The sequence below is a fragment of the Boleophthalmus pectinirostris genome, unplaced genomic scaffold (genome assembly GCF_026225935.1).
Source record: "Boleophthalmus pectinirostris isolate CB_2022bp ecotype Guang Dong unplaced genomic scaffold, ASM2622593v1 HiC_scaffold_14, whole genome shotgun sequence".
NCBI lineage: Eukaryota > Metazoa > Chordata > Actinopteri > Gobiiformes > Gobiidae > Boleophthalmus > Boleophthalmus pectinirostris.
In genome coordinates, this window is record NW_026571047.1 from 20,218,170 (window position 1) to 20,233,342 (window position 15,173).

At 37.3% G+C, this 15,173-nt stretch overlaps 1 protein-coding gene across 2 annotated transcripts in view; it reads left to right on the forward strand.

The window, feature by feature from the left end:
* The window catches only part of arhgap27 (Rho GTPase activating protein 27), a 58,769-nt gene that overhangs the window by 8,266 nt on the left and 35,330 nt on the right, over nucleotides 1-15,173 (forward strand). Inside the window, exon 1 of one of the 2 annotated variants that reach the window (XM_020918130.2) lies at nucleotides 12,474-12,748. The exons of the other annotated variant lie outside the window; for it this stretch is intronic. Within the exon in view, the coding sequence (XP_020773789.2) occupies nucleotides 12,671-12,748 (78 nt within the window). The 5' untranslated portion in view covers nucleotides 12,474-12,670. Of the gene's footprint in view, nucleotides 1-12,473; nucleotides 12,749-15,173 lie in introns of those variants that run through there. 2 annotated transcript variants of the gene reach the window in all.

Below are 15,173 nucleotides of genomic sequence, written 5' to 3' on the forward strand. Positions count from 1 at the left end.
GTAATGCTCACAGCTTTTTGCACTTTCAGACACGCTGAGTTGTATTCATCATGGCTTTGCTTATTCTACCTGTGTAATTACTTGCATATTTTGTGACTGCGTGCGTTTTCCAGCTTTACACAAATTCCTGAATCTTAGGAACAGCGCGTTATAATCGTTCCCATTTGGGGCAGTCCTGAATGGAAAAGGCCCGGGACTGTAGACGTGCCAGCGCCCCTCAAGTGCAGTAATTCTTACCTCACAATGGAAGCCCACATCTCCATGGTGATCTGACAGCCCTGGCCCAGCTCCCAAACCGGCGCAGAGCTTTTAGTTTTGGAGCAGTTGTGTAGCAGCCCCCTCGCCATGCAAGCGGTTTTTTTTTGGCTGTGAGTGCGTGTGCGCATTTGTAACAAGCAGAAGAGCAATTAGCCTAAATATAGGTCACTTCATATCAAGAGTGGAGCTGGTGGTCTCGGATAAGATTTGTTCAAAGAGGATGGAAGAGGTCCAGTTTTGAATTAGAAGTTTGGAGGCGTTTGATTTGCTTAAGAATGCTTTTAATCTTTAGACTTCTGAGAACACCATGTTAATTGACGCAATTTTCGAAATAACCCCTATTTTTGCTTCAAGAGACTGTTGTTCTCATAATAAACACTCCTGACTTTCTACAGAACCAGAGCTTGACCTGTAGCTGTATTCAAGGTGTTCAGATTCCTAGTATAAGCAACATTTTGAGAACTTTTGACCATTAAGAAATAAGTGTGAGCTGCTATTTTGTCATCAATCTGAAACTCAAAGGACCAAAGTGGGACCAAAATGTAAATGTTGTCAAAATTTTGTATTGTCTAACTAAGTGTCATTTTATAGTATAATCAGTCAGTGTCAGTGTCTGTGTGGTCACATATATAAACCTGAATCTTCACCACTGTAAAATAAACAAATAGAATCAATCTTGGATCAAGGCTGAGGTTAATGTTGGACTGTTGTTTCTCAAACTGTGCGACAGGTGCGCTTCTGTTGGTGATACATGGACTCTTTTTGTTAGTATTCACGAGTGGAGTGACAACTGCGTAGTTTATTTTGACCCTACATAACACGAACCTATTTTAATATTGTGGTTTCATTTGTTATTTTGTGTTTGTTATGGTTGCCCTTCTGACTTTGCCCCACTTTCATAAACTCAGACTTTAACTTCTCATATTTACTGAGCAATACTTGAAAGTTACACTAATCTATAAGGCTAAAATGATCTTGTTAGTCACATTTTTACTGAGCCAAAAACTGAATACAACTCAAACTGTACGGGATCAATAATGCTCAATACTTTTTGGTAACAATGGCCTGCAGAGGTACATATATCTGTGAATTTGGAGATGTTACTCCCATAGTTACAGATTCTAAAAACTCAATAAAAGGTTGCCACACTTTCCTGAATGACAGTAGTTTATCCTTTAACAAATATCGTCTTCTCTCTAGATGTCAAATGTTCGCAAGGTCTCGGAGCCACATTTTCGAGCTTGGTACTGACATTAAGAGTAGTTTCTTTGCATTAATAAGACAATAGGAAATGAACTGCTTTTGGGCTGATGTCAGATTATTAAATACTTCTGATGTACCAAGGATAATTAACGAGGGTTCCGGCGATAATGTCATTTTCACAATCTGCGATATTGTATGAAATAAAATGACCTTGTTCATGTTGGCATCCGCAGCGAGACTATGACTACGATCGTGGAGGATGACTACACCTGCAGCACAGACACACAGATGCCTAAAAACTGCTCTAACTGGTCCTGTGAGCGCATCTCGTCTGACTGGGACTCACTGTACATTTTATACTTTTGAAGACACGTATCAGTCACCATCTCAGGATTACATTAACGCTTTATTCATTACAACTCAGAGTCTATTGCATGCACTCTGTCTTGTCTTGAGTTGTGTTGTGTTGTTGTAATAATTGACATTTTATTCAGGAAGTCCACTCTTCTAAATGTGCGTGGCAAATGCATCATCCATGATAACAGCATTAAAACATTTCCTGGTGTCTATATTTGATCATTTTATTTGGGTACCAAATAAAATGACTTCAACGTAAGATAATATCATATAACACTGGAAAGATTTACGTGTCACTTTTAACTGCATAATATTCAGTCATATACTATTACTAACTCTTGATATAGTTATGTTTATTTACTAAAGGTTACCTCATAGTTAATCTTTAGTCTAGTCTGTTTTAGGATAGACTAGATTTATAGTTTTACTGATTTTTTTGATCATTTGATAAGCTCTTTGAAACTGTATCAAAAGCGATTACTCACCAACAGATACTTACATTATTCAAACAGGGCGTGTACTCCACATTTATTTGGGTCATTGTGTTGTGAGAAGTAAATTACTGTAATATAATTTTACTGCAGCTTAATCCGAGTACTGGAAGATATTACACTGTTTTCTGATCTATGCTATGTTGTTTCCTCATCACAAACAGACCTGGAGTTGTGTTTTGTTTCATTCACACTTTTAAAACACAAATCCTGCATATTTAGGCTGAGTTCTTCTCTCAAACAGAAAATAATCTCTTCCAACTTGTGATGTCATGTGGTGAATAATGACTTGAGCGTCCCCCCTGGCTTGAAAATCCCAGCTCAAGCGTTCCATTCTCTCGACAGACTTTAGTAACGGATGTATTGACTTAAAAATGATCATTCTATATCAAAATAAAATGAAATGTGAATGTAGCGAGACCAAATGTCAGGCCTTATTTATGTCATTTTGCTGAAGTGGCAATCATCTTTTCAGTCTGTACCATAATATCAATATAATCCTCATTTGCTCACGTAAATTTACTGTGAAATTGTATTTTAAATAAATTGTCTTGTTCCCCATGTAACTGTTGATTTGGAAAGAAATATGAATTATTTCCTTACCTGTTATGAACATAATTTGCAAGCAGCACAACACAAGAAACTTAAAAACCTACAGAATTTGTTCAAAAATCATTCAGAATCACTTTTAGAAAGATCTTAACTATGTTTTTCATTGAAATATGTAAGATAAAATTCTAAAATAGTTTACTTTTTACACATTTACTGAGGACACAGGAGTTTTCTTTGGTGGACTATGTTTTATTTGTATGTATGAACAAATGTGTTGAGATATACTGTAACTTTTGTGTGTAATTAATCCAACATATGCGTAATTTTTTGTATTTTTTTTGTATTTATATGTATATAGATTAACTGACTTTCATAAAAGGTACAATTCAGGTGGACTTTCCAGCTTAGGGACTTTCCAGCCAGGGGAACGTTCCATCTGATTCTCCTCCATACACTTTCACTAGAATCATTTGGATGATTTGAGGCCTGGAATTACCAATCTCTACTGAACTAAAGAAGCAGTTAACATGAAAACTACGTGGACCAGAGCATTTTGAGCTTTGGACATGTAGACACACTAATAATAAAGAGTTACTCAAACATGTATGAAACAAAACACAAGTCCAGGTCTGTTTTTGTGGAGCTATTTTTTTCTATCGTGGCCGCTCACAAGAGTAAATTTTATGTAATATACGACCTTTAAAAGTACAATTCACGGACTGGTACTTCAGATTGACCCAGCCTCCCTCAAAGAAAACACTAGAGTTTCATAATAGCAGGAGTGTGAACAATCTGTCATCAACACCATAAATAAAAAGTATTACCTTATTATTAGTTTAAGCTTTATTGTGTGAAGAAATGCCACGAGCAGAGCCAGACGTAAGAGGGACTGCAGTGGTTCTCATACAACTGATGATTAAGGATATCAATATTATTTGGTTGAAAATTAAGATATAAGAAGAAAAAATACACAATTTTGAGTTAATTTATGTTCAAAAAAAGTGCTAAGTGCCTTTTTTTTATCTGGCTGTTTATGTCCCAATAACAATTTTTGTCTAAAGTAATCATGAATAATTGTAAAACTAATATTTGAAATGGATAATCATAACACTAAAATCTGAAATAGTTGCATTCCTACTACTGGAGGTACATTCAGTTTGTTGATAGTACTAAATATTTCTGGTATAAGTTTGTGTAATGTGTTTTATTCCCAGGAGTCTTCTTGGTGAGATCCTGGATTAGTCCTGGTTTAGTCCTAGTTTTGATCTTTTGTGTATAAACCAGCGGTGGATGAAGTACTCAGTTTTGTTAATAAGTAAAAGTACAGATACAAGAGCAAGAAGTCACTCACAAAGTAAAAGTATAACTCGAGTAAAAGTATTGAAGTACCTGTTTAAAAATGTACTTAAAGAGTAAAAAATAAAAGTATTTTGCAGAGATTTAGTGATTTTGAGAAAGAATTAAGCCGATTTTAAGTGATTCAACTGACTTATTTTCTTCTTTTTTCTAGCTATTTTTGAGTTTTTGTGTAGTGTTTTGCTCAAATTTGCAACATTAACTGAATTAAATGAATATGTGCTAAAAAAGTCGCGGCTCGGTACTTTTTACTTTTCAGTCTGGGTCTAACATGTAGTGGAGTAGAAAGTACAGATACACGCTCTCAAATGTAGTGCAGTAAAAGTAAAAAGCATCCACTGTAAGACTTAAATTTGTACTTAAGTGTTGTAGTTTTACTTTTGTACTTCATTACATTCCACTTCTGGTACAAACCTCCTTAAGTCCGGACCAAACTGAGACTTTTTGAACAAGCATGATCCCATTTGGAACTACTTTGTCCTGTCAATCAAGGCATGAATTTCCAACCTGGTTTAATTCTGATTTCTCTTTTGTATTTTCACAGTCTGTATCTCTTAGGTGTTGGTTGGTATGAAAACTTTGTGAGCGACTGCTGCGGTGCTGTGGGACACCTCCCTATGCATTATGGGAGCTCTGAGGAGTGTGATGTAATAGGGGGCGGGGCCTAATGTATTCAATAGTCCACTGTGTGTTGACCGTGGCGTGATTTGGGCCCCAATTTGGTGGTCCCATTGTCTGATTGGTGGAGCGTTAATGTGGTTAAGTAATGGGCCGGAGTGCTGCTTCATGTTCGGGGCACCGAGTTGAAGCTGTGAGAGAAACCTGGATACCTGAAGTTTTCAAAGTGATGTGGGAAAGTGAAGATGATAGATTCAGAGTTGAAATCATGAGATTTTGAAGTAATTATTTGTGTACTGTCAAAAAGTAACCTGCAGGAACACTGGTCCTGGTCTAGTCCTGTTTTAGTCCTGGTTTTGTCCTGGTTGAGTCCTGGTTTAGCCCTGGTGTAGTCCCATTCTAGTCCTGGCCTACTTCTGGTTTAGTCCTGGTTTAGCCCTGGTCTAGTTCTGTTCTAGTCCTGGTCTCGTCCTTGTTTAGTCCTGGTCTGTTCCTGGTCTGTTCCTGGTTTAGCCCTGGTTTAGTCCTGGTCTAGTCCTTGTTTAGTCCTGGGCTAGTCCTGGTTTAGCCCTGGTTTAGTCCTGGTCTAGTCCTTGTTTAATCCTGGTCTAGTCCTGGTCTCGTCCTTGTTTAGTCCTGGTCTGTTCCTGGTTTAGCCCTGGTTTAGTCCTGGTCTAGTCCTTGTTTAGTCCTGGGCTAGTCCTGGTTTAGCCCTGGTTTAGTCCTGGTCTAGTCCTTGTTTAGTCCTGGTCTAGTCCTGGTCTAGTCCTTGTTTAGTCTTGTCTGGTCCTGGTTTAGCCCTGGTTTAGGCCCAGTTTTGTCATGGTTCAGTCATGGTCTAGTTCTGTTCTAGTCCTGGTCTAGTCCTGGTTTAGTTCTGGTTTAATCCTGGTCTGGTCTTGGTTTAGTCCTGGTTTATGTAGTTTTGTGAGTTACAGTACAGGCTGTGACAGAATGAGGGGCTCAGAATATATTTCTATTTTATTTTTTCAATCCATGCCAGTCTTATAGTTGGTAATTGTAAATGTAATCTAAATATCTGAATGTTTTAATAATTGCACAGCTCTGGGTTGGACACAAGGGTTCACTCAGGGACTTTTCTTGGAGAATTTGAGTTGCAAATTACTGTCCACTCTCACAGGGAAAAGATTAGGATTTTCCCGGAAGTGTGCCTGTATCTCAACCACTTTGACATTCTTAAATAAACATTTGCATCCCATATTACAGTAGTTTAGGGCCTACACTTTAGATATGATGTTTTGCTGTCTCCAGTTGTTACTATGTACTACTGTTCTTGTCCTGGCTTAGTTCTGGTTTAGTCCTGTTCTTGTCCTGGCTTAGTTCTGGTTTAGTCCTGTTTTTGTCCTGGATTAGTCCTGGTTTAGTCCTGTTCTTGTCCTGGATTAGTTCTAGTTTAGTCCTGTTCTTGTCCTGGCTTAGTTCTGGTTTAGTCCTGTTCTTATCCTGGCTTAGTCATGGTTTATTCCTGTTCTTGTCCTGGCTTAGTTCTGGTTTAGTCCTGTTCTTGTCCTGGCTTAGTTCTGGTTTAGTCCTGTTCTTGTCCTGGCTTAGTCCTGGTTTAGTCCTGTTCTTGTCCTGGCTTAGTTCTGGTTTAGTCCTGTTCTTGTCCTGGCTTAGTTCTGGTTTAGTCCTGTTCTTGTCCTGGCTTAGTCCTGGTTTAGTCCTGGTCTAGTCCTGGTTTAGTTCTGTTCTAGTCCTGGTCTAGTTCTGTCTTACTTCTGGTTTAGTCCTGTTCTTGTCCTGTCTTTTTTTTTTTGCCATCTCCAGTTGTTATTATGGGTGATGTGAAGAAGGTTTTTAGCGTGCACTGAAATTTTTATTAATAATTCAGTATCTAGATATAATCCATTAAAGGTCCTATGTTATGAGTTTTATATTGTGAGCTTTAAAACGTGTTTTAATGTTGTTATCTCCTCAAAAACAGACCCAGAGTTGTGTTTTATTTCATTCACACATGCTTGACTAATTTTTATTATTAATCTGTCATCTCCAAAGTTCAAAAGGCTCTGTTCCAACTTGTGATGTTATGAAGTGGTAGTTTTCAAGTTAACAGCTAAATTTTTCCTTTAGTTCAGTAGAGATTAGAAATTCCAATGCTGAAATTATCCAAATGATTCTAGTGAAAGTCATGAAGTTTAAAGGGACAGTCCAGAATTTTGGACATAGGACCTCATTTCCTAGTGAGCCAGAGTGTTGGAGATGTGTGGAGACACTTTTTTAAATATTCCATCCAGTCCTTGTATTTGCAAAGGTCGCTGGTTCTAGACTAGTGCATGTCAATGGCATGGATCTATTAAAATATCTGGATAGGGTGTTGCTGTTTGTAGTTGCCTCCACTACAATGAAAAAAATCCCCTCGGCTGAGAGAGGATTTTTCTCATAGAGCACAATGTAATCACAAACTGCTCGTGTTCGACTGACAGGGACCTACAACTTTCAAAAATGTTGGATTTAGTTTTTCTCAGCTCAAAATCCTTCAGTTGTGTATAAAACACTTTATAATCGTTACCTCCAGCTCCGCTCTGATCCGTTCTAGCTCCTCTCACTCTGATTGGCCAAAGCGATCACATGATACACAAGCCCATGCTCCTTGTGTGCGCTTGCTTTCATTTGCTTGTGCCCACGGGAGAAAATGAGCACTGCTGCACACACTCGGTCACTCCACAGCCAACGGAAGTACCTAACCGGGCTAAAGGATCATGCGCCATTGAGCTCGACCCATTGACTTGAATGTGCGGCCATTTTGAAACCCCAGGGCTTGGTCAATGTCCATAGTTATCCTGCCACTACAAACAGTCTTACCCACTCCACAAAACACCCGAAACAAATCTGTTATTACACCAGACTGTCCATGTAAATGTCTGTGTTGATAGAATAATTTTAGAAGTAAAACCAACCTTGCATTTGAAGGATTTATGTCTGAGCAGCAGTAGTGAGTTGTACTTCTTGATAGAAAGCTTGGCAGTGGCAGACTGATATATGAGAAAATAGTCCCTCAGCACATGATGATTCATGCGATGCAAGGTTAGTTTTATTTCAGACATTATTCTATCAACACAGACATTTACATCAGTGTAATAATAGATTTTCTTCGGGTGTTTTGTGGAGTGGGTAAGTCTGTTTTTAGTGGCAGGATAACTATGGCCATTGACATGCACTAGCCTAGCACCAGCGACCTCTGCAAATACAAGGATTGGATGGAATATTTAAAAAAGTGACTCCACACGTCTCCAACACTTTGGCTCACTAGGAAATGAAGTCCTAAGTCCAAAATTCCAGACTGTCCCTTTAAAAACACAGTGGGGCAATCCCTGTTTTACCAGCAATATTTATTTAGGCCATTATATTTACTGCATATTTGAACTACGGGGTACACGCCTGAATATTTGAGTAACCTTTGCCACCTTCATGCCACAAATGTTATGGCCTTTGACAACAGACTGGCGGATTGTTTGACAGACGAAAGGAAAGGATGATGTAACAATCGAGCTCAAAACCAGACTTCCTGTTTTAAAACACCCACGTGGAGTTTTGCAGTTTATTTAGTTACAGTTCTGAAAATCTGACTTTTGTACAACAACAGCAACTGTACTGTACAGTGTAACTCAGCATTTGTGATTTTTAGTCAGGGGTTTCATATGTCTTGTAGAATAAAATTAGGAGGAAAATGTTATAATAATATGTTTATACTGTATAAGTTACAGTTACACAGATAGGTGTAAGAACACTCAAAAAACATTTAACTTGACTTCAAAATAAGTTTATTCATACCTATAATTTTTATGTTTTTTATATTTTATGCTTGTGAAATGTTGTGTATAGTGAGAAGTGCGGGGTGTAAAAGAGTTTTATTTAATTATTTATAAATTTTTGGTGTGAATGTGAAAAATAGTATGTGAATAAATAACAATTAAGTAATAAAAATATATATATTTATTATGATTTTTAAAAAATAAAATACAATACTAAATGTTGAACTAGACGGGTATGACAATTAGAGGTGGGACCAAGTCTTTGTTTTGCAAGTCTCAAGTAAGTCTCAAATCTTCGACCTCAAGTCTAAGTCAAGTCCCAAGTCAAATACAGGCAAGTCTAAATCGAGTCTCGAGTCACTGGCCCATAAGTCCAAGTCAAGTCCAAGTCATCTGCTTTGAGCTTCAAGTCATTTCAAGTCTTTAAATCAAAATACCAAATATTGTTTAGATTTTTGCAATTTATATGAATTTTAAACTAAATTGTACTTAAAAAGTCATAGTATATTTCTATATGAGTATTTATAGAGTATGTAATTTGTAGAAATGCAATTTTTTCCTTTTTAAATGTCTTGACAAGATCTTAGTGTGAATCATTACAGTCAGAATAGAAAGAATTCCGATTTAAAAGTGCTTCTCAAATCTTCTCAAGTCACAGGCCTCAAGTCCGTGTCAAAACCCAAGTTACTGACCTTCAAGTCCAAGTCGAGTCCTGAGTCTTAGTCCATTTTATCAAGTCAAGTCTCAAGTCCGAAAAATAGTGACTCAAGTCTGACTCGAGTCACCACTTCTGATGACAATAACAAAAACACACCCACAGACAGAAAGTATCTGTTGTCTATCTGATATGAAGGCACTGTAGTGACATAACTCGAAAATAAACACGTACGGTTGTTTTGTTTCACTTTCTCACTATGTACCGTAACTTTCTGGTGGCAGGTCAGCTACTTTCCATGGAGATGTAGTCCATAGAATGTTCCACAGTACATCATTTAAGGTATATAAGGTGAGGCAAGGCAAGTTTATTTGTATAGAACAATACATACACACAGTACTTCAAAGTGCTTTACAGAATGAGAAAGACATTAAGATCATTATACAAACAAATGAATAAATAATCATCTTAAAATAAGCATTAAAGAGATTAGAGAAAAGCAATAATAATTTCAGTCGTATGCACAGCTTAAGGGTGCATTTTATAACTTTTCTGGTGCAGTGTCTGCCAAATGTTTCACAGTACGGCATTAAACCTTTCTATCATCATATAGACCAAACCAGACCAAGTTACAGGTCAGATCTGTGGAGAGGAAAACCCACTCAAAGTCAGAATGCCAGTTTTTTTTAGTGATTTTTGAGCTATAAAACTACTTGTAATTTAATGAATATAAGGTAGAGCTGATTAATGGTAGCCTGATTTGATTCATCAGCCAGTTCAACTTCATGAAAACTGTCTGGCCTCGCAGCATTAGAATTCGTTCGCTCGACGGTAGGTAGGTACTTTTTTTATTTAATCGATCGCTGCTATTTGGTCGTGATGTATGTAGTACTCTGCTAAGGGGGCTAACTGGTATATTAAACTTTTTAAACAAATCCCATTGGAAGAATCGCAATAACGTCTTTCCCCTTGATAAAATTCACCAAACATTCTCTTTGTTCCGGCTTTAAATCCTCGATCTCGGGAATCGTTGCCAACACAGAATGTATGTCTTCATCTACATCCATCTCAACCTCTTTGTTTACTGTTGCGGTCTACGACTTTTGGGGTTCTTGCAAATCGTCCAGTGTATTCTGATTTCTGAACTAGTCGCTGGAGTGAAATGAAATTGAGCGGAGGCACTAGGTGGCGCCAGCCTGACTAGTTTAATGTCACACTGTGGAACAATCCAGGCAGCCCAATGACATCTCCATAGAAACAAGCAGGCAACGGACCTCCAACTAAAAAGTTACAGTACACCATTAACAGAACTGTATTTAGTCTGGATTTAAACATTGTCGAAGTAGATGCCTGTCTCACATGTTCACAAAGACTAGTCCAGATCCTAGCCACCAGGCCAAGTTACACGTCAGATCTGTGGCTGTGGACAACTTTAATGCCTTACGGTGAAATAGGCCCCCCACTGGAGAAACTATAGTGTGCACATTTAAACTTAACTTAGCATCCCACCATTGTTTTAAATACAGCTAAATAGTCTGATTATGTTGTTGTGCATAATGCCACCTCCAGTTTATTTACCATTTAAAGGAGGAAGTCTGGTCTGGAGAGAAATGCTAACTCAGTATTCTTGTTTCATACTTAGCTGTTTCTTCTTCACAGTTTCAGAATTCTCAGACAGTTCACCCTCTGCCCTACTATCCTCTGCTCCACCAGCGTTTTATCTTAGCACACACATTATATGAAGTTTCCATACTTCTTCAGGACATTACATTGACTTAAACTTAACCTTAACATTATTCACTACTTGCTGAACCTCATAAGTGCACTATTTGTTTTCTGGTGGATGGACTGCCTACATTTTTGTCTCCATGATGATGTAATTGGTTTGCTTCAAATGTTTCACAGTATGATATTAAATTAGCCTGAGTCATCAGCTGGTTTCAGTTTGTAGAAACTGTCTGACCTCGCAGCATTAGGATTCGTTCTCGACTGTAGGTGGGTGCTTTTTTTAATTTAACCAACCGCTATTTGGTTGTGACGTATGTAATGCGCCAAATCCCGTAGGAAGAAGGACAATAACGTCTTTCCCCTTGATAAAATTAACCAAACATTCTCTTTGTTCCGGCTTTAAATCCTCGATCTCGGGAACCGTTGCCACCACAGAATGTATGGCTCTTCGCTGATTGGCTGGTGCCTGAACTCGCACTTCCAGGGTTTTTTCAAACCATCTAGTGTATTCTGATTGACCTAGTCACTGGAGAAGAATTAAATTGAGCGGAGGCACTAGGTGGCGCCAGTCTGGCTAGTATTAAATAGGGGTGTAACGATATCCAAGTCTCACGATACGATATCGTCACAGTATGAACCTCACAGTACGATATTTATTGCGATATCACGGGAAAGCTCACGATATGGTGGGGAGGCTCATGATTAGGGATGTAACAATATCCAAATCTCTCAGTACGATATTTTCACGATGTATATCTCACGATACGATATTTATTGCGATATTTTGTGCTACTTTTTCCTCTTAAAATGCCTTGACGAGACTTAATCCAAAGAACTAAGACTTAAAAGTGCTTAGAACTGTTATTTCTTCTTCTAGTCTACACTGAAATGGAGCAAAGGATCATGGTCTATGTAGTTCCCTCTGTTTTTTTTAGCCATTGCTGCACTCTTCATTTAAGTAACTCTTCATTTAAGTAAAGAGACTTGTAATTCGATATATTGTGATGGTCCACGATATTATTGTGAGACCATTGATGATACGATATCACAATATTTCGGTTATTATTACATCCATAGAATTAAATTGAACTATCTACCATGGAAACAAGAAGGAGATCACACCGGTCAGATCCCTGTAGAGGACTGTATGTGTCTTTGAGCAATAAAAACACACTGTGAAGCATTTCAGACAAAGTAATACCATTTCCATAGAGACAAGCAGGTAGTGGACCCTTTACTGAACCTATTTTAACCCATTTATGAACTTTAAATCATGTTGTTGAACTCATTACAAAGGATTTACATCATTGGGACCTGATTTTAGATTTTTGATTCAGGTCCCCGTGATGTGTGTGTGTTTTTCCTGCTCCCCACAGTGAGATGAATACGTGCCCGCACACACTCACCCGCACACACACACACATACGCACACACACGCACACACACACACACCCGTATTGACTGAAATAGGCACACTCCTCTCTCAGCCCCTTCCTTCTGCTAGCTATTGTAATACCATTTTACACTTCTTCTTTTCGTGTCAAACTGTCTGTGCAGCCGTGAAGATGCCAGGGCCTTTTTTGCAAACCTCAAACCTTGCAACATTTTAAAACTTTGAACACTTCGGACTATTTTCGCTTCCTTTTCGTATGTATGGATGTTTTAAATAGGCTATAATCATGATGGATATGTACTCTAGGGCTTGGACAGCGGGTCACCGTCCTAAAAAGAGTCTAACCTTATCGGTACAACCTGAGGTGAGTTATTATAATACATGCAATACAAGGGCTATTAATTTACATCTTATTTAACCAGACAGATAAGGCTGCATTGCTGTTGTCACTGTAACGGTGTTGTACTTCCTGGTTTGACAGCGCTGTGATGTTGCACTTGTTTTCGTGTATAGTATTAGTCAATATAGAATGCTCTGAAATACTTCTATGAGTTTGAAGAGCAGAAAGTGCATACATGTATTGTTTTTATGTGGTATTAACACATAACTTAAGGACTAACTTTAACAGCAGAAATACAGATTTACTATTAAACACTGAAGTATAAAGTACACCATTTTGTATCTGTTTAGCAAATATTATTACTACTATTCCATGCTCAGCTCTACTACAATTACTATATAACCAAATATACTAGAGCCTCTTCTGTCAGTTAGTAAAATATTTTGTAATTTCTCCGCGTTTTCTACTAGTGTATCTTTATTAATTTTGTGTATTAAACGTGCACTGTGTAACTTTTCAGTTTAGGGTCTGCCACTTGTTTGTTTCCATCATTGATCTGCTTAGCATGTTCAACAGTATGACATTGAACAGATCTACCTCACATTTATTCAATTACAGGTGGTTTAATAGCTCAAAAAACAAGCATTCTGACTGTGAGCTGGTTTGGAAAAGTCATGCCATACTGTGAAACATTCTGGCAATAACATCTCCATGAAGAAAAGCCTTTGGTGGACCCTCTACCAGAAAAGTTACACAATGTACATTTAGTATTTAGTGTTTGTATTTGGGAACTGTTTTTTTGATATATAAGCTGTGTGAGTTATCTGAAACAAGAGGAATGACTAAACAATGTTACTATACATTCTGTTTGTATTCACTTCCCTTTCTAAAAACTGAACCCATGTGTCCATGAAGTCATCTTAGTTCTAGTTGGTTGAATTTCAGCTGTTACAATATAAAATGTAACATCTAGTTTATATTGAGTTTAGACTTTTTAGACCTAGATATAGTGCTGTTTATTTTGTTAATGTTGGTTTCTTCTGTTTTACTTAGTTATGTTTAATTCCTGGTTGTCCATGGCTTTAGATCTAGTTTAATTTGAGTTCTGACCTGATTTATCTTCAGCTTTAAAGTCCTGGTTTAGTCCATGTTCTATTCTTATGTAATACCTAAAGATGCACTGATCTCTAAGTATTACAGATACTGATTTCGAGACTAAACGTATACTTATTACTGCCAATACCCGATATAAACAGATGTTAGTGCAGAGAATTGTATTAAAACAAAAATAAAATGAGACAAAACTGATCTAAATGGTATGTAGCTGTTATCAGGGCAGTCGAAAGGGGTTTGTTGTCACGGGACCCAGGGTTTTAGAGGCCAGAATTGAAACCTCTGCCTGTTAATTTATATGAGAGGGGGGCCCATGTGAGTTTTCTTACCCCTGGCCCCCAAATTTCTGCCAACTGGCCTGGCTGTTATTTATTTCTCGACAACTTTGTGTAAATACCAATGCCAGTATTATGTATTATGTGAAAACTGACAGTAATTCCTTTATAAAGATGAGGTTATGTCACTACTGCTATTTCAGAAAAAATCAATTACCCAGCAATTCAATTTCCTGTGTCTGTAAGTGTTGTCACAGCGATCGATATGTTTTAGTGTCAGCTGTCTACTCCGTATTGATTCAATTACATTACATCAAAATGATCTAAAGTTTTACTAAAGGCTAAACATATTAAATTACAGTGTATTTTAAGTTTGTGTTTCATATATTTACTGACAAAAACTGGTCATTGCAACATTTTGTCTGTCTCAAACTAAGCATTTGATTGGCTTGTCAATTCTCAACAAAATAAACACTTAAAAATCAGTAATTAAAGTCTAGAGTCCAGTTTATGTAGATTTATAAACTTTTTTCTTTAGTTTAGTTACAGATTTAGGAGTTTGGCCAGATGAAAATGTGGCATGCGTGATTTTTTCAAATGAAGGATATTTCTATGTTGTTGTTTTTTGTTGTTGTTGTTTTTTTTTTTCAGACTTTATAAAAAACCAGTAGTGGTCCTATTTCTTTTGTGTTCACACTTGTCTTAATTTGGTCCTGGTTTGGTCAAAGATTGGTTGTGATTATATATACACTTAATATATATATATATACTGCACTTGGTTTGATGCTCTTCTAGTACTGGTTTAGTTCTGGTCTAGTCCTGGTTTAGTTCTTGTCTAGGCAAGGCAAGGCAAGTTTATTTGTATAGCACAATTCGTACACAAAGTAATTCAAAGTGCTTTACAGAATAAGAAATACATTAAAATCATAATAAAAACAAATCAAAACATAAATAATCATGAAGATTAAAATTAAAAAAGAGAGACATAAATTGGAGAGAAGAGTGCGGAATGAAAACCTTTCAGTTATATGCACAGTTAAACAGAAATGTTTTGAGCCTGG